The sequence below is a fragment of the Mustela nivalis genome (genome assembly GCF_964662115.1).
Source record: "Mustela nivalis genome assembly, chromosome: 16".
In the NCBI taxonomy this organism is placed as follows: Eukaryota; Metazoa; Chordata; class Mammalia; order Carnivora; family Mustelidae; genus Mustela; species Mustela nivalis.
This window is the reverse complement of record NC_139035.1, coordinates 16,596,408-16,620,875: the sequence shown is the minus strand read 5'-3', so window position 1 is coordinate 16,620,875 and position 24,468 is coordinate 16,596,408. Positions and strand designations below refer to the sequence as shown.

Genomic DNA, 24,468 nt, shown 5'->3' with positions numbered 1-24,468 from the left:
CTGGGGTAACAAAGTGAATTTTTTTAAAAGATTTCATTTTTTTATTTGAGAGAAAGCACAAGCAAGTGGGGCAGCAGGCAGAGAAAGGTAGAAGTAGGCTCCCCGCTGAGCAGAAAGCCCAACATGGGGCTCAGTCCCAGGGCCCTGGGATTATGACCTAAACTAAAGGAAGACACTTAATCGACTGAGCCACCCAGGTGTCCCTAAAGTGAATTTTTGAGATACAATAGACATTCTCCAGAGAACTGGAATATCAGAATATCCAGAGCATGTAGGTTCAAAAGTATTTTTCTCTACTTTATGGTAGGTTTTTATTTATGAGACTGACGCGCTAAGAAGGCACTGGTAGGTTTTTATTTAGAAAATGATAAAAGGAAGTAAACTGTTTTCTAATATAAAAGAAAGTGTTCTGATATTTTAAACATAAAGGTATGAGAAACAGGAGAGAGAAAATATTGTGGGATTAAATATTTGCTATGAATATTATAAAGAACTTCTATTGTTGTTAAAGGTGTAATATCTTAAATGCTACATTTAAGATAGTTTAAATGTTTTCCTAAAACCTTTAAATGAAAAAAAGCCTTGAGAATCTCTGTGACCTACAAATTATCCAGTAACAGGTATCTGAATTGTTAAAGATTGAATGCATCCAGATGGAAGAAAGCCATTTGTATTTTCAAAAAAAATTTTTCTAGTTTAAAAAATTGTGCAATTTATCACATATAAAAGAATACATATAATGTATTTGAACTATTAGGAACTGAATAATAAAGTGTTCCTACACCTATCACCCATCATCAGAAACAGAACATTTCTATTACCTTTGAAGTCCCTATCCATTCCAGATCCATAAACCTTTCCTCCTCACCAAGGATAACCATTTCCATGTTTTCTCAGCTTCACCAGTTCTTTTTGCATTTACAAATACTTTAATTTTTCAAGATTTTCTTACTTTTTAATAGTTTTACTAAATAGAACTCACACTAAACTGCACATATTTAGAGCATACAATTTGATGTTTTGATATATGTTAAACACTTAGGAAATTATTACCATAATCAAGAGAATGAACTTATCTATTGCCCCCCACAAGAGATTCCTTATGCCCTTCTGTAACACTTTACTGCTCACCACACCCTATTGCACCTCCCAGAAAACCATGGATCTACTGTCATTACACAGTTTGCATTTTCCAGAGTTTTAGGTAAACAGCATCATATAGTATATACTCTTTTGGTCTGGTTCCTTTCCCTCAGTGTAATTATTTTAAGATGTACCCATATTGTTCCATACATCCATGTTTTTGTTATTGTTTTTTAAAGATTTTATTTATTTATTTGACAGACAGAGATCACAAGTAGGCAGAGGCAGGCAGAGAGGGAGGGAAAGCAGGCTCTCTGCTGAGCAGAGAGCCTGAGGCAGGGCTTGATCCCAGGAACCTGAGATCATGACCTGAGCTGAAGGCAGAGGCTTAATCCACTGAGCCACCCAGGTGCCCCCCATGTATCAATACTTATTCCTTTTTATTGCCGAGTATTATGCCATTGTATGCATATACCATTACTGTTTTCCCATTCACCTACTGATAGATATGATCTGTTTCCAGGTTTAGGCTATTATGAATAAAGCTGCTTTAAAACATTTCATGAAACATTTTTTTTAAGGACTTTATTTATCAATTTATTTATTTTAAAGAAAGCTCTATGTCCAGTATGGGGCTCAAACTCATGACCCTGAGAACAAGAACTGAATGCTCTACTGCCTGAGCCAGACAGGTGCCCCCTGTGTACACATCTTTATATGAAAACACGCTTGCATTTGTCTTGGGTTAATACCTATAAGTATAATGGCAAGATCATATGGTAGGTGAAAGTTTAATTTATAAGAAACTGCTAAACTGTTTTCCAATATGGTTGTATGATTTTACTTTCCACTAGCAGCATATGATATATCAGAGTTTTGCTCCTCCAACATTTAGTGTCTATGTTTTTAGTCATTCTAATAGGTATACGTTATATCACTGTGGTTTTAATTTGCATTTCCCTATGACTAAAGATACTGAACATTCACATGACTAAATTCACATGAACATTCCCTATGACTAAAGATACTGAACATTCACATGTTTACTTGCTACACATACCTCTTTGATTGTTTAGATCTCTTGCCCACTTTTAAGCTGGTTGTTTTCTTATTTTTGAGTACTGAAGTTCTTGTATTTATATATTTTATCTGTTCTATTTCTTTCCTAGTCTGTTGCTTTTCTTTTCACCCTCTTACTATTGTCTTCTGAAGAGCAGAAGTTCTAAATTTTGATGAGGAGTTTCTGGTTTTATTTCTTAGAAATCTCTGCATAAACCATTCATCATGATGGACTTTTTCCTGTATTTTCTTCAAAAATGTGTACTTTTAGGTTTTCACTTAAGTCTATGGTATACCTAAAATTAACTTTCTGTATGATGTGAAAGATGTGTGGAAGTTGTTTTCTTTTCTTTGCACATGGAAGTCAATTGCTCCAGCACCATTTGTTGAAAAGACTACCCTTTTCCCTGAACTGTCTTTACATTAAATTAATTGACCATATATTTATTGGTCTACTTTTGGACTTTTTATTCTGCTTCACTCACCTATTACTTTTCTTGACATTAATACCACACTGTCTTGATTACTGTAGTTTTAGTAAGTTTGATACAAGGTAGTGTCAATCTTTCAACTAAGTTGTTGTGAAGTTTTTTTGTTTTTTCTTGGTCCTTTTTAACTCTATATAAAATTTTTAAATTTGCTAACCAGTTATAAACATGTATAATAAATATAAAGCCCTGTTGAGATTTTGAGCTGGACTGTATTCTATCTATGGATCAATTTAGGAAGAAATGATAACTTTGAAGTACTGGGTTTTCTAATTCATGAATATGATATATCTCTCATGCATCTGTCTCTTTTAATTTCTCTCAGCAATATTTTATAGTTTTCAATGTAAAGATCTTATACATCTTTTGTCAGATCTATCCCTACATATTTCAATTATAAATAGCATTTAAAAATGTTTTATTCTGGGGTGCCTGAGTGGCTCAGTTAATTAGGTGTTTGCCTTTGGCTCAGGTCATGATCCCAGGGCCCTGGGACTGAGTCCTGCACCAGGCTCCCTGGTCAGCAGGAAGCCTGCTTCTCTCCCTTCCTCTGCTGCTCCCCCTGCTGTGCTCTCTCTCTGTCAAAGTAAATAAATAAAATCCCTAAAAAAAAAAGAAATTAAAAATATTTAAAAAAAATTTTTTTAAATTTATTTGAGAGAGAGAGAGAGAAAGAGCAATACAGAGCACAAGCAGGGTAAAGCGCAGAGGGAGAAGCAGACTACCTGCTGAGCAGGTAGCCTGATGTGGGACTCAATCCTGGGACTCCAGAATCATGACCTGAGCCACCTAGACACCTTTTTTTTTTTTTTAATTGTTCTGAATGGCACATAGAAATGCAGTTTATTTATGGCGTTATAGTCTGCAACCATGTTAAACTCACTTATTAGTTCTAGCAGCTATTCTAATAATTCACTGGATTTTTCTATATAAGTTAGCATGTCATCAGCAAAACCTCCACCAGAGTTTTAGTTCTTTGTTTCTAACCTGAATACCTTTTATTTCTTTTTCCTACCCTAATGCACTGGCTAGAATCTGTGGTACAATGTTGAATAAAAGTGGTTAGAAGGAATATCCTCCTTTCATCCCTAGTTAGGGAGAAGGTATTCAGAGTTTCGCTATTAAGTCTGATATTAGTTATAGGTTTTTTCATAAATGCCTTTTATTAGAATAAGGAAGCTCTTTTTGTTATTGATTTCCATTCCACTGTGCTCAAAGAACTTATTCTATGATTTAAATCCTTTTAAGTTTACTGAGACTTATTTTATGAAACAGAATATGTCACCTTAATGTTTCTAGTATAATTACTGTGTGGATGTCACTAAATAGTTTTTTGTTTGTTTGTTTTTTGATGTAACTGTGGCATTTTGGATGAAGTTTTGTAAGTAGCCCAGCATACTTGAATCTTCCCACCCCATATCATTAAATACTTAACCACAATCATTTGGTGACTATAACATGAATTAAATATCTCATCTTTATAATTTGGGGAGGCCAAGAAGTTAGCATGTCACAAGAGAAGGAATATAGTGTAAGAAGAGAAAGGTGGGAAGACACTACAATTCATCATGAAGTAAGACCTGGCATGGAATTTTTTAAAAACAAAATAACAATAGTAATAACTACTTTTAAAATTTGGCTGTTTCTTTTCTTTTTATTTTTTTTAAGGAGAGAGAGCAGGGTTGGAAGGCAAAGGGAGAGGGAGAGAGAGAATCTTAAGCACACTCCACACCCAGAACAAAGTGGGATATGGGACTCAATCTCACAACCCTGAGATCATGACCTAAGTCAAAATCATGAGCTGGACGCTTAACTAAACAAACCACCCAGGCGCCCCTGACATATTTTTGAAAGTAATGAAACTAGTATATTTTATCAACTAAACAGATTGTGTTGATTAAATAGGCAAAACCAAACAACTGAAAGAAATACTAACCTGAGCAGCTCCCAAAGGAGGGACACGTAAACGCTTCATAGCTTTTTGTCGGTCACCATCTTCAAGTTCATTAGTCACTACAGCCTAGAAAGACACATTCAATTATACTAATCTTGAGTAATACATAAATAATTCTGAACCATTTATATACATGGTATTCTGTTAACTTCTTGGTGAATGTATACTGACAAAGCAAAAGACAAAACTCATGAGTAAAGAACATAGTATTCAAAGCTAGCAACAAATTACAAAAGGAGACTACAGATGAAGAATTATTTCATTAAAAATAAGACATTAATGCTATTGAAAATAGGTAGTACATAAGTGAGATTACTATACCTCAGTTTCAGAGATGAGCTGGTTGATTTTCTTGCACGTGTAAAATGGGGCCACTTCAACATGAGCCACTCGCCAATCTGCTCCACGAGAAGTTTCCAGGATTTTGTCATGCTTTTTGAGGATTTTTCGAAACCCTGTAAAATTCAGATTCTACAGAAAGAAATGAGAAAAACCACTATAATTTCCACCATCATAAATGAAGAAAAATAATAAGCACTATGCACTGATGAGCTGACTGATGACTGAGTACTAAGGGAAATGGCAAATGGTAAATGCTTTCATATAAGCATTTACTACCAAAAGGATAAGACTCTTCCTTGGGTCGGTTGGTTAAGCAACTGATTCTTGGTTTCAGCTCAGGTATTGATCTCAGGGTAGTGAGACGGAGCCCCACATTAGGCTCCACGCCCAATGAGGAGTCTGCTTGAAACTCTCTCTCTCCTTCTCCTACTGCCCTTCCCTACCACATTCTCTCTCTCTCAAAAAAAAAAAAAAAAAGATTCTTCTTATCCTATCTATTTATTTCAAGGTAGTATGCCATCAGTAACAAAAGAAACCCTAAATTATGAACCCTATGATTTCTACTTCAAGTAAATTAATGGAAGTCTTAAAATCAAAACATTTTTATTTCCATTTTCTTAAGGAAAAGTCTTTCAATTATTCTCAAAAAGGTTAATTAGTATTATTTTGCTTCATGATCAAAAGGATACAATCAGAAAAATATTTTGGATTTATCATACACTAAATATATATATATACCAGTCCTGGTATTGCTATGTATTTCCCCCCATTATGTAAGCATGTATGAACCAGCATAGAAAATGGAAGATCATCTGTTTCTTTTAATTTCATTTTGCTTCCATCCATTCTCAGTTTGGAGATGGGAGTGCAAAAAGAGTAACACTTATCATACATACAGGGTTTGGCTGATAATGGAGAGGAGCTTGCACTCTTCCTCCATTTCTACGATATCAAAATACTATACTTTTCTACATTCTCAAATTGTTATTCTTTGATACATGCAAAAAAGCAAGAAACTGTAGATTTGTATAGTTCTTTAAACCAGAGACCTCCCAAATTTATTGATCACATATCCCTATCAGTAAACAAATTAAGCATTTACTCCAAATTAGACTTTGCTTGCTTGCTAATTTGTTTTTTTATCATTTCTGTCTCATAATTTAAGAAATCATATTAAATTCTCCTAGGGGGGCATACACTGTGATTTAGAGACTACTTTCAATTAATTTTCCATTCTCTTCACTTTCAATACATATTCTTACAAAACAGCCAGCCTTAAAGAATAGAGAATAGAAAAGAACCTTTATAATTAACAATTATTTTTGTTTTCCCAAGGAGCTTGTTATAGTGACCCCAAGCAAAAGCTTCTGGGAAAGTTAATAAAAAAAATTTAACAAGGGTATTTCTCTGAAACACACAAGCATAATCAATGAAATATGAAATGTTAATGTTTTATAGCATTATAAGACAGAAGAAATGTATTTTTACTTCTTTTTAAATATAAAAAAAAATAAATAAATTGTAAAGCTACAGATAAATTTCAAAGGAAAGGAATTTCTTTACTATTCTTCTAAAATTATTTTCCAACAGGATTCTTCTTTGAATGATAATATATTAAATTACCAAAGAAGGTAGAATTATGACAGGGAAAGAAAGGGAAATAAGTACATGCATTAACAACTTAGATTACTGCAGATATGAGATTATAATGACTTTTTATTTTAAAACTCCAATATTTACCCTTAGAATAATTTCATTGTATAATCTTTTATTTTTTATATGTTTTATATAACCACTGATTAGCAGTACTAATCACAATAATAAAATGGAAAAAGAATAGTATATAAGGTCTCTTTAAAGATCAGATGCTTCTGCCGATTTAAAAGTTTATTACTGAACAAATAACCTGTTTTTCAATAAATTCATCGTAGATTTAAATATGTATACGAATATGTAAAGGATTAGAAATGAATTAGAAATGCTTTTTGTTTCCATAATTTAATGTACATGGTAATTCAGCTTTTCAGATTGGATTTTAAAAATGTTAAGTGACACATCACAATAGCCTAGATATCCAGTCTCTATACTTGCTTGTTGTGACCTCATTTCTTTCAGAAGACATTTTTTTTTACTTTCTTAAAAAATTTTATTTTCATTCTAATGTAGTTAATATACAGTGTTATATTAGTCTCATGTATAAAATAGACCCAGTAATTCCATACAGATTTTAATAAAGTTATATTATAGTATGTGGATTATACAATGGAAGGATTCTCAGTGGCAAAGCTGTAAAGTTAGTATCTTTTATATTACTAGTGTTAGTTTCAGGAAAATTAACTGTCTAATTGTCTTTGTGGAAATTTTGTTATAGGCTTGGAGGAATCTAAAGCTCTTACATAGACAGCAGTGGCTGGATGGACATACATAATTTCTTATTTCTACATACTGCTAGAGATGCCTCTAAAAATAGGAAGTAAACGATGAATCAAGGGTTACTCGTGCATACTGTAAAAAAGGTTTTAGAAAACTGATCTTCAACAATATAAGTCTTATTAACACTATTTTGCTACCTTTGATATGTGGTTTTTAGCCAGTAAGAACATCTGACATCATATTAAGAACCTAAAAAATAACGACATGCTAGAGATTTTCCTTTTTAGATTGGCCCATTAAGTATCGTTCAAGGTTAATTCCAAACTTCTCAATTATTTGAAGGTCCCATTCTCCAGGATAAGACTCTAAGTACCTGATAGTTCTGCAGCAGGATAAGACTGAGGTAGAACTCGCTGAAGGCCAGTTTAAGGTCTTTAATATTCCTATGTTGGACACGTTCCTCATGGGACAAATGGAAGACTGGCTTCCTGCGCTGTCGCAGTGTAGTAACGCCAGTGCTCTCTTTCTGTGCATCCAGTGATGACTGAAGCTCATTCTGAAGTGTAGCAAACCTGCGCTGAGCCTCTGCAAGCTTTTCTATAAAAACAAAAAAACAATTTCAAATCATCAAGATAAAAAAAAACTGGTAAAGTTCTCACTGAATTTTGATTAGTTACTGTTTATTCTGGCCTGTTTCCCTAAAATTCCTAGGAAAAAAAATGTTACATGTTACATATAATATTTAGTACTGGATAGGAACAAAGTGTTTTAGTCTACCATTTCATTCTACCTTTCGCTCCCACATTTCCCTCCCTGCAAAACCTCAAGTTTACCCTTTGTTTTTACAGATGAAGACAGAGAATCTAAAAAGCCACAAAAGTGAGAATGCAAAATGGTACAACCACATTATAATTTGGAAAACAGTTTGTCAATTCTCAAAAAGTTAACCACAGGGTTAGTTACAGTAAGATCCAGCAATTTGACTCTTAGGTATATATGTTCACGGAAAAACTTGTACATATTCATGAATTTGTAATCACAATAGTGGAATACAATCTAAATTCATAGAAAAGATACAAACCTAAATTCATAAAAAAGAATGAAGTACTGGTACATACTATAACATGAATGAATCTTAAAGAAATCATGGTAAGTGAAAGAAGCCGGACACAAAATGCTGCATATTGTCTTATTATTATTCCATTTATATGAAATGTCCAGAACAGGGAAATCGAGACAGAAAGATTAGTGGTTGCCAGGGTCTAGGAGGCACTAAGAATGGGGAGTGACTGCTAATGGGTATGGAGTCTTCTGGAGGTGATGGAAATGTTCTAGAATTATATAATGGTGATGGTTGTACAACCTTGTTAATATTCATGATTTGAATCTCTCCTCCGGAATAGCTCAGGGCTCATGTGAGTAGATCAGGCTCACCTGGGATAATCTCTCATTCTTAACGTCAACTGATTTGGGACCTTACAGCTGCAAAAATCCCTTCATAACAACACCTAGGTAGATGTTTGAGTAACTGGGAGAAGGCAGAGAACACACTATGGAGGAAGGGTTCTTGGAATCCACCAGAATTATCCCTTCTGTGTACTTCTGAACTGGTTCAAACTTCTGAAGACTCCAAATGCCACTTGGTTCAGCAGTCAAATGGAGGTCTATAGTGTTCAGGTGACAGATGAAATATTAGCCCAGTTGGTCCCCAGATTCACAATATGATTGCTTTCTCTGTTCCAGAATGTATAATTGGAGTAGAGACACCAGATCATTTGTAGAAATCTCCATATTGACTGTGACCCTGATGTATGAGCTATTATTTTAAGAAGGACTAATGGAAGTTTCTAGAACTTCTCCCTATCAAGATAATAACCAAGAAGCAAAAGCACATCCCTAGGGGAACTCCAGAGGTTAGTGCCATCACCAGAGACTTGAAAGATTCAGGGATGTTTATATCTATCACATCCCCATTTAATTTATCTGATTAGTCTGTGCAGAAATTAGATGGATCTTGAAAAATGACTGTGGATTATAGTAAATTTAAATTTAATAGTAGATTTACAGTAAATTTAATAGTAGTAAATTTATAGCATAGTGGTCACTCTGATGGCAGCTATTTTTCTAGATGCGGTATCACCACTGGAACAAATAACAGAGTCTGTAGCACCTGCTTTGCAGCTATGTAACTAATAATGCAGCTTCTCATCTGGCAACAGACACCTGCATGGTCTCTGAGCCCCAGAAATGGCACCGTTCCCTACTAATGCTGGTCAGCCACCTAGTGGCAGGGCGAATCCATGAGATGTCTTCTTTTATGCAGGGGGCAGAGATCTGTCCTCTTTGGAATAAATGTATTCTTGATATGGTTGTACATTCCCTGCTCATAATGTTCATGGCTAGCACCACTATCGACTGGAAGCCTTATCCATTTTCATGGTATTCTACACAGCTTTGTTTCTGATCAGGAAACTCATTTCCCAGGAAAGGTTGTAAAGCAATAAGGATATCCATGGAATAATAAGATCTTACCACCTATCCAGAAATTGCTGGCCTAAAGAGAGACTTAACAAAGTGTGTTGGGAGACAACACTTTGTAAGAACTGGGTTCTGTTTTATAGGATGCAGAATTAAGACCATTATATTTATTGGTGCTTTTACAAACATAGCCAAATACAGAGTCTATTCAAGGGATCAAAGTGGGAGTGGCTCCTCTCCCTACTATAACCAAAAAACACTCACTTAATTCTTGCTTTCCGATTTGCAACTTGAACTCTGCCTATTGTTTAGTTCTTAGTGGAAAATGCTTCTTTCAGAGGAATACAACAATGATTCTACTGCACTGGAACATGAGACTGCCATCTGGCAGTCATGCCATTTTGTACTCATCATACCACTGAACTAGTAGGCAAAAAAGTTACTTACTGGTTAGTTATTGATCTTAATTACCAAGGGGAAAGTGAGTTTTTGATACACAGTAGGAGTAAGGAGGACTGTGTCCATAACCCAGGAGACTCTCTGGAACACAACCTAGTTTTTCCATGACAAGTAATGAAAGTTAATGGAAAACTCTAAAAATCAAAGAAAAGAATTATTAAGGATTCAGACTCTTCAGTAATTAAAGTTTGGGTCATCCCATCTAGTAAAGAACGCCAGCCAGTTGGGCTTCCGGCTGAGGGCAAAGGAAATAGGAAACAGCTAGTGGAAAAAGCAAATCACAGACACCAACTATGGCCACTTAAACTTGTTGCTCTTTTCATAGCTTATATTTCCTCGCTTTCTCTTTTTGTTGCATTCTGGGTAACTACTCCAGCTCTATGTTCAAGTGTATAAACTTTCTCTTAATCTCTACCTAATTCTCAGGTTTAAGTAGTTAAGATATTAATTTCAGTGATTATATTTTCATTTGAAAAGTTCTAGTTGGCTATTTTTAAGATTTTATTTATTTGAGAGACCAAGTGAGAGAGCACAAGTGGGGGAAGAGGGAGAAGTGGACCCCCTCCTCTGAGCAGGGAGCATGGCGCCAGCTGATCCCAGGACCCTGAGACCATGACCTGAGCAGACACTTAACCCACTACGTCACCCAGATGTCCTCCTAATTGGTTATTTCAAAAAGTCAATTTTGATAGTTTCTTTTTTGTGCATAGTTTTGATACTTTTTTCAGGTCTTTAGCTATCTTAACCATGTATTTTATTTTGTATCTAATAATTCTGCATATTTTAGGTAGCATTTTACTGTTTTATAGTGAGAGGTATTCAGAATTTCTTCCTAGTCTTCCATATTATAAGAAAAAGAACAATTCACCTATTTTCAAATCTAACACTGAAAAGGCAAAATGAATCTTGGAAGTTGTTTTTTTTTTAAAGATTTTATTTATTTATTTGACAGAGAGAGATCACAAGTAGGCAAAGAGGCAGGCAGAGAGTGACAGGCTCACCGCTGAGCAGGAAGCCCGATGTGGGGCTCGATCCCAGGACCTTGGGATCATGACCTGAGACAAAGGCAGAGGCTTTAACCCACTGAGCCACCCAGGCGCCCCTTGGATGTTCTTTTTATAAAAGTTAAGCAATTCTATTGCAAAATTGTTCATTTTACTGTCCTTCTGATCAAAAACAATGTAGAACTTTTTGGTTCTTTCTTAGTTCACGGTGCACTTAGTGATTGTGTAATTTTTTCATGATGCTCCTAGACCAAAAGATATATTTAACACTTCAACTCTGTTAACAACTTTTCATGATGCTCCTAGACCAAAAGATATATTTAACACTTCTGCTCTGTTAACAACTTGACTATTTATGTCTGACTACTTAAAAGCCATTTGAAAAAATAATATACACAAATACAAACATGTATTTAATGAAAGAATGTGATAATTTATCCAAGGTCAACTAGAAATTACTTTGCTAATTAGAAACCTTAGGTAATTAGCAAGACACAAAAGCTAGAAAATAATATGAATGATCAACTTTTATTGATCTAATATATGAATTTGCTATTTGTTTACCTTCCTTAGCCAGTTGTCAATACGTATATTTTGTAACTATTTTTATGGATATTAAAAATGAAAGAAGTCCAAAAAACGGAAAGAAAGAACCACTACTTCCTACGTGACAGCAGTAAGTCAGGAAACAAATACCTCCCCATCTGGCAAACTCCTTTTACAAAGCTAATCTCAAATATCATTTTCTATGTAAAGTCTTTCTAGCCTAAAAACTCAGCCACACCTTGAAACTCCCTTCATTGGACACTCATGAGGTCACAAACACACATACAAAGCACACTGAATGTAATTCTTTGTCTATATGTTTGTTTCATTGACTCTTGAGAGCTCTCTGAACCAATACTTCTCTCTGAGGGCAAAAAAATCTTCATTTTTTAATGGTGAAAAAATTTTTAATAGCTTTTTCAGGTATACTTAGCATAGCGTTCACCCATGGTAAACATAGTTTGTTAATTTTTAGTAAATTTGTAGAGTTGTACACTCATCAGCATCCTCCAATTTTAGAACATTTCCAACATCCCATACACTTCTGTCAGGGCCACTGGCTGTCAATCCTCACTCCCACCTCGCAGCCCCAGGGAACCAATGAGCTGCTCTCTTGTTTCTACACATTTGCCTTTTCTGAATACTCTTATAAAGGAGTCATACAGTAGGCGGTCTTTTGCATCTGCCTGCCTTCTTAGCATGATTTTGAGGTTCATCCACTATGTATCACGTATCGGTAGTTGGTCCTTTTATTGCTGAATTATACTTTGTTGGGTGGATACACATTTTGTTTAAATATTCATGAGCTGACAGACATCTGAATTGTTTCTAATTTTTGCACTATATAAATTATGCTATTAACATTCACCTATAAACTTTTGTGTGGATTATCATCACCATTTTTGTAGTTATAAGAACTTGTATATGGTAGGCTCAACCCATGTTTCCTGAATGACTGACTGACTTAATGAATATGTAGGAAAAACTTCTCTAGTAATCCAAGTTCTCATACAGAAATAGAGGAGAAATCATTACCAGGGGTAGTCAGTTATTTTTTTTTGGAACTATCTTCTTCCTTAAGGACAAGGCTATCTAGAAGAGCATGTGAGGGAAAATCTCTGGTTGGTAGGAGGGGAGTAAAAGCATGTAATTTGGGGGAAAAAAAATTCAATATTCCAAAACTTATGGTGTGAGATTTTTATACTTAGCAAAAGCATTTAATACTTATCAACAAGTTTAAAAAGAAACACTGCTTTTGACACCAAGGGTCCAAACTATGTTTCAACGACAGCTCAGTTTTCTAGAGTCAGATATCCAAAAATCTCAAACATATGGGGACAGCACGGAACCTGGAAAAAGGTAAATGTGTATACATAAGAATGTACTTTGGACTATGAACTAAAATCTACAAATATACTTACAAAAAATAAAAATGAACATTTCTAGGTAATTTTATAAATGCTGATGAAAACCTATTTTGACAATAAATTTCAATTTCTATTCATGCCAATAAATCAAGTGGGTCTGAATGAGAACAAATTATTACTTTAATATTATATGTTTAATGCCATAAGTCCTCAGAAAATAAAATATTTGATAAAAATTTCCAGTAACTACTCAAAAATTTTCAAAGCACCTATGTCCCTCAAAGAGCTATAGGGTTAGCAAAACTTTTCTTAGTTTTCATATATATATTTCATTTATACATATATTTTTTACTTTTAGAAAAGTTATTTCAAAACTATAAGCTATCTTCAGAATAACAAAGCTATTACACTGTTATGGGACTGAAGAATAATTCTTGATAAAGTCAGTGTTTTAGAATACATTTATTTTTTGTATACTTATCTTGCAATGTCACAAGCTTGCCAATTCAAATTATGGACCTCAGTGTTATTTGAAATACAAAGTAAGTTTGTAAGAAAATTGACCAACCCTAAGTGACTCAGGATAGTTAATTTTGTTATATTACATGAATTTTTTTGTTCTGCTTTTATCTGGAATTCTTATTACCTGAAATTGTTATACCTCAAATACTGAAGTCTAAAATCTCCACATATGAATAAAACATAATATTCTTCAATTTTTTCCCATAATAATAACTGAATCCTTACTCCCTAAGTCCAGCTCAGCAGACTATAATCCTCCTCACCCCCAATATGTCATGTAATTTGATGTCACGATGCATATGGATAGGTGTTTCCTTGGAATACTGTACTCCAAGTCCTCGACCACTGTTATCCCCAAAATGCTCCTCCAAGAGCATGTGGAAATGCCCCACATTTTCAAAGATCCAATTTAAATTTTACTTCTTCTGGTGGCTTTTCCACAATCCCTTTCTTTTCCTCCAAGTAAAATCAATGCTTCTTCATGTCAGTTTCCATAGTACTTGGCAAAATTCTAAAATACCAAGTATCATGTTGTACACAAACAATTTACTGTACATAAATTATAGATACAATTGGTAAATAAACATTTTAGATATAGTCTGGTATTTTCTATTCTACTATATTCTATTCATATTATTTTTAAATGCTCATGATTACCCCAGGTATTTTTTTTTTTAATTTTTATTTATTTGACAGAGAGAGAGAGAGATCACAAGTAGGCAGAGAGGCAGGCAGAGGGGGAGGGGTAAGCAGGCTCCCCTTCTGAGCAGTGAGCCCAATGGGAGCTCGATCCCAGGACCCTGAGATCATGACCTGAGCCGAAGGCAGTGGTGAGCCACCCAGGTGCCCCAATGTATTTTAATTTCCTAACCCATGTATTGGGCCATAACTTATAGTTTAAAAAAATATTTAGATGATAGCTTTTTTTTTTTAAATGAAGATGCCATCCCACAACTATATTATGCCATGACCAGGGACATACCCCATCTTATCAGTCTTAGAAAGAAAAAAAAATCTTATCAGTCTTAAAAAGAACTAGGATTCACAGACCTGTACCCCTGGGGATAAAAATATATGTTTATAAAAAAAAAATACTAAAAATAAAAAAAATAAAAACTAGGAGACTTTGGGGATTAGTAACGTTACCACCAAAAAAGGAACCTTCCTTTAAAAAATCCTCCCTTGTGGATAGTAGATAAATAATGGTAATTTTAATTTTCATCAGCTATGTTAACAAGAAAGCAAGCCAGTCTGGTTGCTTTAATTCATGTCCCTTACTGCTCTCCTAACCAACCTCCCAAACCCCATTCTTCAACAGCTTTTAAGTAATGGATTCTGTTGTAATAAACTCGAGAGAATCATGACGTAGGAAAAAATAATAAGACAATGGGAATTTTAAACAATACTACAGACCTATGATCACCCTAATTAATATATACTTAATCCATGTCTTTATGCACATATAAACAAAGAGCTAAACCAGTCATTAAGTCATAATTTAGCTATGTGAGTACTAGATTCATATAATCACTTGTACAATAATATTTAGTATTTCATTGAAAAAGATGCTTATGTTTTATTACACACACTCAGTGGTATAATATACAACCCCTGAAATTTAGTTAGAATAAGGAAAAACACATAACAGGATTATAGGAATAACTATAACAGGAATAGTTCTGAGTAACTATTATCCGATTGGTCTTCAATATATATAAAGCCTGAAAATATTTTATAGCCAAGAAATTTGTTTCTATTGCCATAATTCATATACTTATAAATAACACTACTGCAATTTTCTTTCCTTCTTTTCTTCTCTCTCTCTATTTTGGTAAAGAAAGGAAAAGATCATAACACTGCTGTGAAGTCACAATAACTGAAGCCAAAAATTAGGACAGGTTAAAAAAAACAAAAAACAAAAAACAAAAAACAAAACCCGAGATTGTTTAGAAATGAAGGAAAAAGCCCCTAGCTATTTAAAACATTCCAATGGGGGTGGGGGGAAAGAAAGAAAGAAAGAAAGAAAAAAGAAAAAAAGGCCTTGTCTGTTTGAATTGTGGAATATTAAAAGCAACAGATATATTCTAAGATTTTGTTTTTACGTAGGCACATACAAACACTGCTTAGAAGCAAAGTATTTGAATGGAGAGAGAAAGCAAACTGGTTCTAGCAAAGAGAAAGATGTTGTAACATAGTGATTAATATCACCAATGGAAAAAAACATTATTGATGACCACAAAAAAGATTTCTAGCACTATAGCTTTCAGGATTGATGCCATTTTAGAAGAGACCTAGGAGACTTCAGTGATTAGTAATGCTATCATCAAAAGAGAGCCTTCCTTTAAAACACTTCCCTTTCCTTCCATGGTCTTCAAATATTAAATCTACTGCGGCACTTGTGTGGCTCAGTCAGTTAAGCATCCGACTCTGTTTCAGCTCAGCTGGTGATTCATGGGTCCTGGGATCAAGCCCTGTGCCAGGCTCTGTGCTCATTGGGTGTGGGGGGGGTTGTTTCTGCTTGCGGATTCTCTCCCTCTCTCCTGACACATGTACTCTCTGTCCCCCCTCTCTAAAATAAACAATTTTTTAATGTAAAAAAATTATTTCATTAATATAAATGCTTATCTTATTAACCAAAAATATGTAATAAAACAAAAACCAATAAAATTACTTATATCAGGTTTTGTGAAATACTGACAATAGGTTCTGACTCCTTACAGGTGGAACCCAAGAGGGCTGGGAATCAATTTGTCCATTTTACAAGCAAGGACATGGAGGTCTAGAAAAGTTAAATGGTAAACTTCTTCTAAAAAAAACAGTAAGGTTCAAAACTCCAAAATATAACTGGTAGGTAAAAGAACTGATATGAAAATTAGTATCTATATTTTAGTAGTATTCATTCTGTTTTGTTTAGCTTGTATAGCATTTTGTTTGGGGTATTTAGAAGTTTCAATCAAGACTATATCTCATTTTAAAGTGACCATTTTTAGCTGACCATTGAATAATTTGTGAAATATCTCCACAAGTGGGCAGAGGTACGTTTATAAGCTGAACTCACCCCTGTATTATTTATGGTTTTTCTGTGCCCTCGTTTATGAGAATTGCAGTCTATAAGACAATCTCCCATGGAGAAGGTGGCTAAATAAGGGGGAAAATGATACTGTCTAGGACAAGTGCCAAATTCTGTTTCTGTCAATCATGTCTTCATATTACCTATCACTTCCTGATGTGGCAAAAAGTTAGTCTGAAGATTATCAATTTGTACCTACTCTGTGGTGACATCAAGAGACAAGCCCAACTGGCCCTGCCAATACTAACAGGAAAAAGTCATTTATAATCATAGCCAATTTTTAATAGTAGAAACCCTAAGATTATTTTTGAAAAGCGATAAAATCTAAGATACCATTTTTTAGACTGGGGTTGTAACCCAATATGGGGTAATAAAAGCAATTTGTGGATCATAAATCAGCATTTTATAAATCAAACAGAAATAAATATAGAAAACAGAATATATTGCACATGGTAAGGAATAATAATTCCATGAAAAAATGTTAATTGTTTAAATATATTGCATATACACACATATATAGATGCATACAAACATACATAAAACACACATATCTGATCAGATGCAATGGGTTACAATTCGTATATAGTTTTTGTTATAACTCAACATATTAAAAATATGTATCTATTGTTAAGAATAAATATTTCTTCTGCTTTGTATACCAAGAAGCATTAGGTACTCTTTCTGATCTAAATTATCCAGAGTTGGGTTCAGAGATCCTTCCCTAAAAAACCATAGCAAAATAAAAATGCTAATTAACTGGACCTTTTACATTTTGCATTTACAGCCTTAGGTCATAGACTATAGGCCTTTCTCAGTCTAAACACTCTTTCCCCTGCACTTGCCTTCCTCTTTTAGCTTCCTCTTCTCATTCTTCATGGCTGCCCTCTCCTTCTCCATCTACACTGCTGGTTCCTCTCCTCCTCCTACCTCCTAACCAGAAATTATCTTTGTTCTTGCACACTGCAATTTCTCTGTACATTTTTCTCTTGCTAAAAATCTATCCATTGCAGTTTCAAATAATATTTCTATTTTGTCTCTGCATTCTAGGTGCTTACAAAGTAGTGTAAAGGACATGCATATATACCATGTCCTTTCACGGCTCTATGCCTCTGCATAAATTGCTCTCTTTGCCTAGGAAGTCCAGTCATAAGCAAAAGATGAGGACACAGAATTAAGGTATTTGCTTCCTTTCTTGTTCTTTTTTGCTAGAAGGAAGTGACTTGCTAAGGAGACTAAACAGTAAAGAGAGAGGTCAGTGATGCATTTATTTACTAATTCTTAGAAGAAGTAATTACTGGAGCAAGGTCTCGAGGAGCTAAAATTTGGTCAGCAGTTGTAGAGATTTGCCAGAGACTAAGAAGGCTATCTTTTCTAAAAAGACTGGAGGGAAAAAAGTTAAGGGTAAACCTGTCAACAAGTACTTAGGGGAGGAGTGGCATAGATATGCATACATATTATACACCAATAGGAGCTAAAGTTCTTTAGTTTAAAAAAAAAATTTTTTTTTGAAGACTTATTTATTTATTTTAGAGAGAGTGTGTGTGTGTGCAGGGGGAGAGGGAGAAAGAATCAAGCAGACTCTGTGCTGAGTTCAGAGTCTGATGCAGGGCTTGATCCCATGACCCTGAGATCAGGACCTGAGCCAACACCAAGAGTTCCATGCTTAACCACTGCACCACCCAAGCGCCCCTGAAGTCCTTTTTATTTGTTTGTAAAGAAGGAGGTATAATGAGCATAACGGAGAAATTGGTGGTGGTGGTGGTGAGAGAATTCAAAAGAATGGTGTTGGGTTTAGAAAAACACTTTGGAGGGGAACCTGGGTAGCTCAGTTTGTTGAGCATCTGACTCTTGATCTCAGCTCCAGTCTTGATCTCAGGGTTGTGGGTTCATGAGTTTGAGCCCTGTGTTGGGCCCCATGCTGGGTGTGAAGCCTACTAAAAAAGCAAATAAAATAAAACGAACCCACTTTGGAGCATGGAAATATTTTAGGACCCATGGGAAGCTTTGATGACATAGTTAAGAATCTAACAGTGAATTTAATACTGGTTTAAATTTGTTCTGCTGTGATTTTTTTTCACCTGGCTATCCTAAGCAGCATGTGGGTAGGCATAAAGAAGGTAAAAGGCTGGTCTGGTCTGCAGTTGGGAGTTTCACTGGGCAGAAGCATTACAAGGTAATGAGGGTGAGGAAATTAAAAAGCACAAGGGACAAAGTGGTTAAGATAACTGATGAAGAGGGAAATAATTCTGGTGGGGGGGGGGGCCTTGACAATTGGAATAGATGAAGGAGTCAAGAAACCTGAGCTTTGTGGGATGAAAAAAAGATACTAAAGGAGTAGGATATTAAATATATATATATTAAATATATTATATATAATATATATATATATATATATATATATATAACAGAATTTTAAAGAGCCAGATATAAATAAATGGAAGTTCTAGTAGTTCCTTCTTAACTCCAATAGCATCTTGTAGATGTCACTCTGGAGACAATGCTCTAGAGAAACAGAAAGTAATATTCCATACAATGGATAGGCCAAGTAATGTAATTAATAAGCAGGAACTGTCTAATTTAGCTCTGAAATAATAAAATCAAATTTCTGACCAAGCTTCAGATTGGTCTTCAGTGAAGCTCTATCAAAGTACTAGTTCACAATGAGGTTCCCAAATCCTTGCAACTGCAAAAGAAACTAGGCAATGACTGTATTAGGCTTAAATTATTGAGGTACTAGATGCGTTCCTACCCCAGCTAAAGAAAATATCCCTAAGTACAATATAGGAGGAAAAACAAGCCCCAATTTAAAAATTACAATCAGAAGGTTAAATACTGATATGGGAGAATTTTTCTTTCCTCAGCAGCAGAAATTGTTCCCTGCATGTTGTACCAAAAAACTACTCACCTGAATAAAATGTATTGATTTTGGCAAGTTCCTTTTCACAGGTTTGGAAAAATTTTTCTTCAAACTTGGCAAAATACCTCTTTACCGTGTCCTCATCTGTAACTGAAAGCAAGGAAAACAGTATTGAAATATGATGTCCAAAGGCGAATTAAGAAAACTAGGGAAATAAAGTTGAAAGGTACTACTTCCTTATTCTTCCAAATGACAACAATGAACTGTGAACCACATTAAGCAAAGACTAATGAAAGGGCTCTTCATAGGAACACAGTCATTTTTTAACTGAGTGAGACTCTCTAAGTTTCTACTATAATAAAGTTATAGTGATGAAAAAAAAATAAATATTCTAAAACTTTAGGAGAAGAAGACACTACTGTGGACAGATGTGACCAAAAGATTCAAGGTGTTGGGTGTTGAAATGAGTAGAATTTCGTAAGAGTAAATATTTCAGGGAATAAAAAGAGGAACAGAAAATGAAGACATAAATATATATGTTCTTGGAAAAAAATGAGTTGTTTCTACTATATTAAATTGTTACTCATTTTCACTTAGCTGCACCAGATACAGAAAAAAAATGTAGACTAATGATTATAAATTATGTATTTTAAGCCTATAGTTGCAGAGTAGGAACACAAGTGAGTTGAGCAAATGGGAGATTGTACAAGTATGGTGATAAATGGCAACTGACACCTTCAGGTTAAGGAGTGGTATAGATTCTGTCAAGTGAGAGCACATGTCCATCTAGTTAGTTGCTGCCCTGTGGTGATGGGTTAAAGTTGTCACATCTTCCCATTTGCAGGACAAGCCACAAATCTAGATATTTTAAAACACAGTGTAGTCCAATCAATACATGCCTCTGCAGGCTGGATCCACTTTGTGAGTACTGTTACATAGCTGTCAATTTACTGAATACCCTAAGTACAGATAGATGTGGCTTTAGGAACCCCCAAGCCTAAAAAGGTATGCTTCTCTTCCAAGTGAGATCTGCCTAGAATCCAGATGCCAATCATAATTTAGAACTATCCTATTTCTGGATCTCTGGGGGCAATCTAAGCTTCAAATGTGTAGAAAAAGTATAGGTCCTTTTATGTTCCCCAGCTGTTTCAAATCTTAGTGCTATCCCAAAAACCCTTAATGTTCCCCAGCTGTTTCAAATCTTAGTGCTATCCCCAAAACCCTTAAACAACTCATCTATTGAGAAATAAGAGAAACAGAATTTCCCTGAGTAATATGCAACACACATGTACATACTAATTCTTTGTACCAGAGATACTTTAAAGAAAAAACTTAAAATGAAGTTCTAAAAAGCATGTCAAATCTATTCATCTAATTTGAATAACACAAATGTAAAGAAAAATTATCACTACACAAATCCTTGACTTATTTATACATCTACTTCTCTATTACTTATGCTTTAGAACTTAACACACAATGCAGGATTCTACTGATTTTGCAGTACAGAAAGGGTGGCCACTTTAAGTTCCTCATGTAAGCTCTGTAATTTAGGTACAGTAAAGGCTATAGCTACCCAAGGCGACTATGAATTATTTTTAGAAACCATAAAGCAAGTCAAAGCTTCCTTTTAAGGTGACCCTGAATTAGAGATGATCCATAGTAACAGATGCTGCTCTTGATAGCATTTAGCTGCAGCTGATTTAATGTCAGAGTGATATCTCATTCTACTTTATAACCCATTTTTTTTTCATTTTTATTTTATTCTTTATTGTATTGTTAGGAAAGAAAACCCAAAAGCAAAATATAGGCTTGGTCATATTTACTTTGTTTCTCTATTAAAGGAACAAAGTTTTTCACTAAAGCAATCTAAACATAGCTGCTATTTTAAAAAGTAATTTTAACATATTAATATTTATACAGAGGTCACATATTAAACAACATCAACTATTTAAAATATTACTAAGAGGGATGTCTGGGTGGCCCAGTTGGTTAAGCATCTACCTTTGGCTCAGGTCATGATCTCCCTCTTCCTCTGACCCCCCCCACCCCACTTTTGCTCATATGCTCTCTCTACCTCAAATAAATAAACAAAATCTTCAAAATAAAGTGAAGTATTACTAAGAGCTAGAAACAACAACAACAAAAATCTAAATAAGCCCCTCAGAAATGAAAACATATAATAAATTGTATGTATTTTTTTAATATTTTATTTACTTATTTTTTTGGAGAGACATAGCGAGAAAGGGAACACAATAGGCAGAGTGGAAGGAGGAGAAGCAGGCTCCCCACTCAGGGGGGAGCCCGACATGGTGCTCAATCCCAGGACCCTGGGATCATGACCTGAGCGAAAGGCAGATGCTTAACGACTAAGCTACCCAGGTGCCCCAATTTTATGTATTTTTAAAGCATGAACAATTCTATTCATGTTTTACCTAAAATACCAGTAGTCCTTTATGTAGATTTCTGGTTCACATATAACTTAATAGCCACAAATCAGAAGAGAGTAGAATAAGATTAAAGCAACACTAAAAAGTAATGGCAAAAAGAGAGAAAAGAGGAAAGAAGTGTATATGAAAATAGATCTGCATATACAAGTACCCCCCATTTTTGAAAGTTCAAGTTACACTACTTTGTTTTTACAGAAGGCATAATATGAGTACTGGTGTTTGCTAACTGAAAAGAAATCTGTAGAGGATTTTTGTTTAAAAAAAAAAAAAAAGTTTTCAGCATTTGTTTTGTAGCAAGCCATTACAAAGGCAGCAAGCAGCCTGGGTAGTAAGAATGGCACCACCAAGCTCCTTCCCTGGGAACTGCACTCAGCATCTCACGAACAAGCCATCACAACTTTGAACTATGTCTGTGAGCATCTGCGCTTTATTTCATTTATTTTGTGCATCTGTTAGCAAAGTATGTCCTAAGAAGAGCCTAAGAAAGGATATTTTTTGCTTCTGGGAGCACTAAAAAATGTTTCTATATAAATTAATGGTAACTGCGTCTTCACATCATTTTGGCTTACACAAGGTTTCACAGGAACAGTCTACTTCAGGAGAAATGGTTCATAGAGATTTAAGAATAAGATAAACCATGCTTCAAATCAATGAGAAAATAATGGACCATATTAAAAATAGGGTTGACCCATTCATTTAAATAAACTTCAAATGGAATTAAAGAAACAATGTTATAAAATACTAGAAAAAAATTAAACAACTCTAATGGGGAAAGTTTTCCTAACACTGCACAAAACAGCAAAACAGGCCATAAAGGGAATGACTGACATTCTCACAATATGAAAAATCTCCATTCCACAAGATACCATAAACAAACAGGGAAAACATATCTGCAACATTTAAAATAAATGCAAAATAGACTTCAAAACTTACTTACAAATTAGTATTAAAGAGATACTCCACAAGAAAAATGGGTCAATTAGAGCAATTCATAGAAAAATACAAATGGCCAACAAAGAAAGGATCCTTAACATTCTAGATATCAGTTATATGTGATTTCAAAATAATGAAATATAACTTTTAAACCATCAGATTGAAATAAATTTTAAAATATTATTTCAGCAATGGTAAAGGTAAATGAACTTCCACTCCTTGCTGGTGAGAATTATAAATGTATAAAGCCATTTAGGAAGGCAATCAGAGAGTAAGCATCAAAATGTTAGTGTAATTGGACAACCAAAAGAAATTAAAGGCATCCACATCAGCAAAGAAGAAGTCAAACTATCACTCTTTGCAGATGATAATGATACTACATGTGGAAAACTGAAAAGACTCCACTCCAAATCTGCTAGTACTTGTACAGGAATTCAGTAAAGTGTCAGGATATAAAATCAATGCACAGAAATCAGTTGCATTTCTTTACACCAACAATAAGACAGAAGAAAGAGAAATTAAGGAGTCAATCCCATTTATAATTGCACCCCAAACCATAAGATATCTAGTTATAAACCTAACCAAAGAGGAAGAGAATCTATACTCAGAAAACGACAAAGTACTCATGAAAGAAATTGAGGAAGACACAAAGAAATGTAAGTAAGACACAAAGAAAAGTAAGTCAATCCATGCTCATGGATAGGAAGAACAAATATCGTGAAAATGTCTATGCTCCCTAAAGCAATCCACATATTTAATGCAATCTCTATCAAAATACCATCTATTTTTTTCAAAGAAATGGAACAAATTATCCTAAAATTTATATGAACCAGAAAAGACCTCAAATAGCCAGAGGAATATTGAAAAAGAAAGCCAAAGTTGGTGGCATCACAGTTCCAGACTTCAAGCTGTATTACAAATCTGTCATCATCAAGACTGTATGGTACTGGCACAAAACAGACACACAGATCAATGGAACAGAATAGAAAGCCCAGAAATAGACCCTCAACTCTATGGTCAACTAATCTTCAGCAAAGCATGTCCGATGAGAAAAAGACAGCCTCTTCAACAAATAGCATTGGGAAAATTGGGCAGTCGCATGCAGAAAAATGAAACTGGACCATTTCCTTATACCACACATAAAAACAGACTCAAAATGGATGAAGGACCGCAGTGTGAGAAAGGAATCCCTCAAAATCCTTGAGGAGAACACAGGCAGCAACCTCTTCGACCTCAGCCACAACAACATCTTCCTAGGAACATCGCCAAAGGCAAGGGAAGCAAGGGCAAAAATGAACTATTGGGACTTCATCAAGATCAAAAGCTTCTGCACAGCAAAAGATACAGTTAACAAAACCAAAAGACAACTGACAGAATGGGAGAAGATATTTGCAAACGACATATCAGATAAAGGGCTAGTATCCAAAATCTTTAACGAGCTTATCAAACCAGAGGCCAGAAGGGCCTCTGCAAGCCTGAAGAGAGG

At 34.7% G+C, this 24,468-nt stretch overlaps 1 protein-coding gene across 1 annotated transcript in view; it reads right to left on the bottom strand.

Moving 5' to 3' along the window:
- The window catches only part of XPR1 (xenotropic and polytropic retrovirus receptor 1), a 250,301-nt gene that overhangs the window by 70,020 nt on the left and 155,813 nt on the right, over window positions 1-24,468 (bottom strand). Inside the window, exons 3-6 of the mRNA XM_082701743.1 lie at window positions 19,651-19,752; window positions 7,673-7,896; window positions 4,906-5,055; window positions 4,567-4,650 (exon numbers count right to left, since the gene is read on the bottom strand). Of these exons, the coding sequence (XP_082557869.1) occupies window positions 4,567-4,650; window positions 4,906-5,055; window positions 7,673-7,896; window positions 19,651-19,752 (560 nt within the window). The remainder of the gene's footprint in view (window positions 1-4,566; window positions 4,651-4,905; window positions 5,056-7,672; window positions 7,897-19,650; window positions 19,753-24,468) is intronic.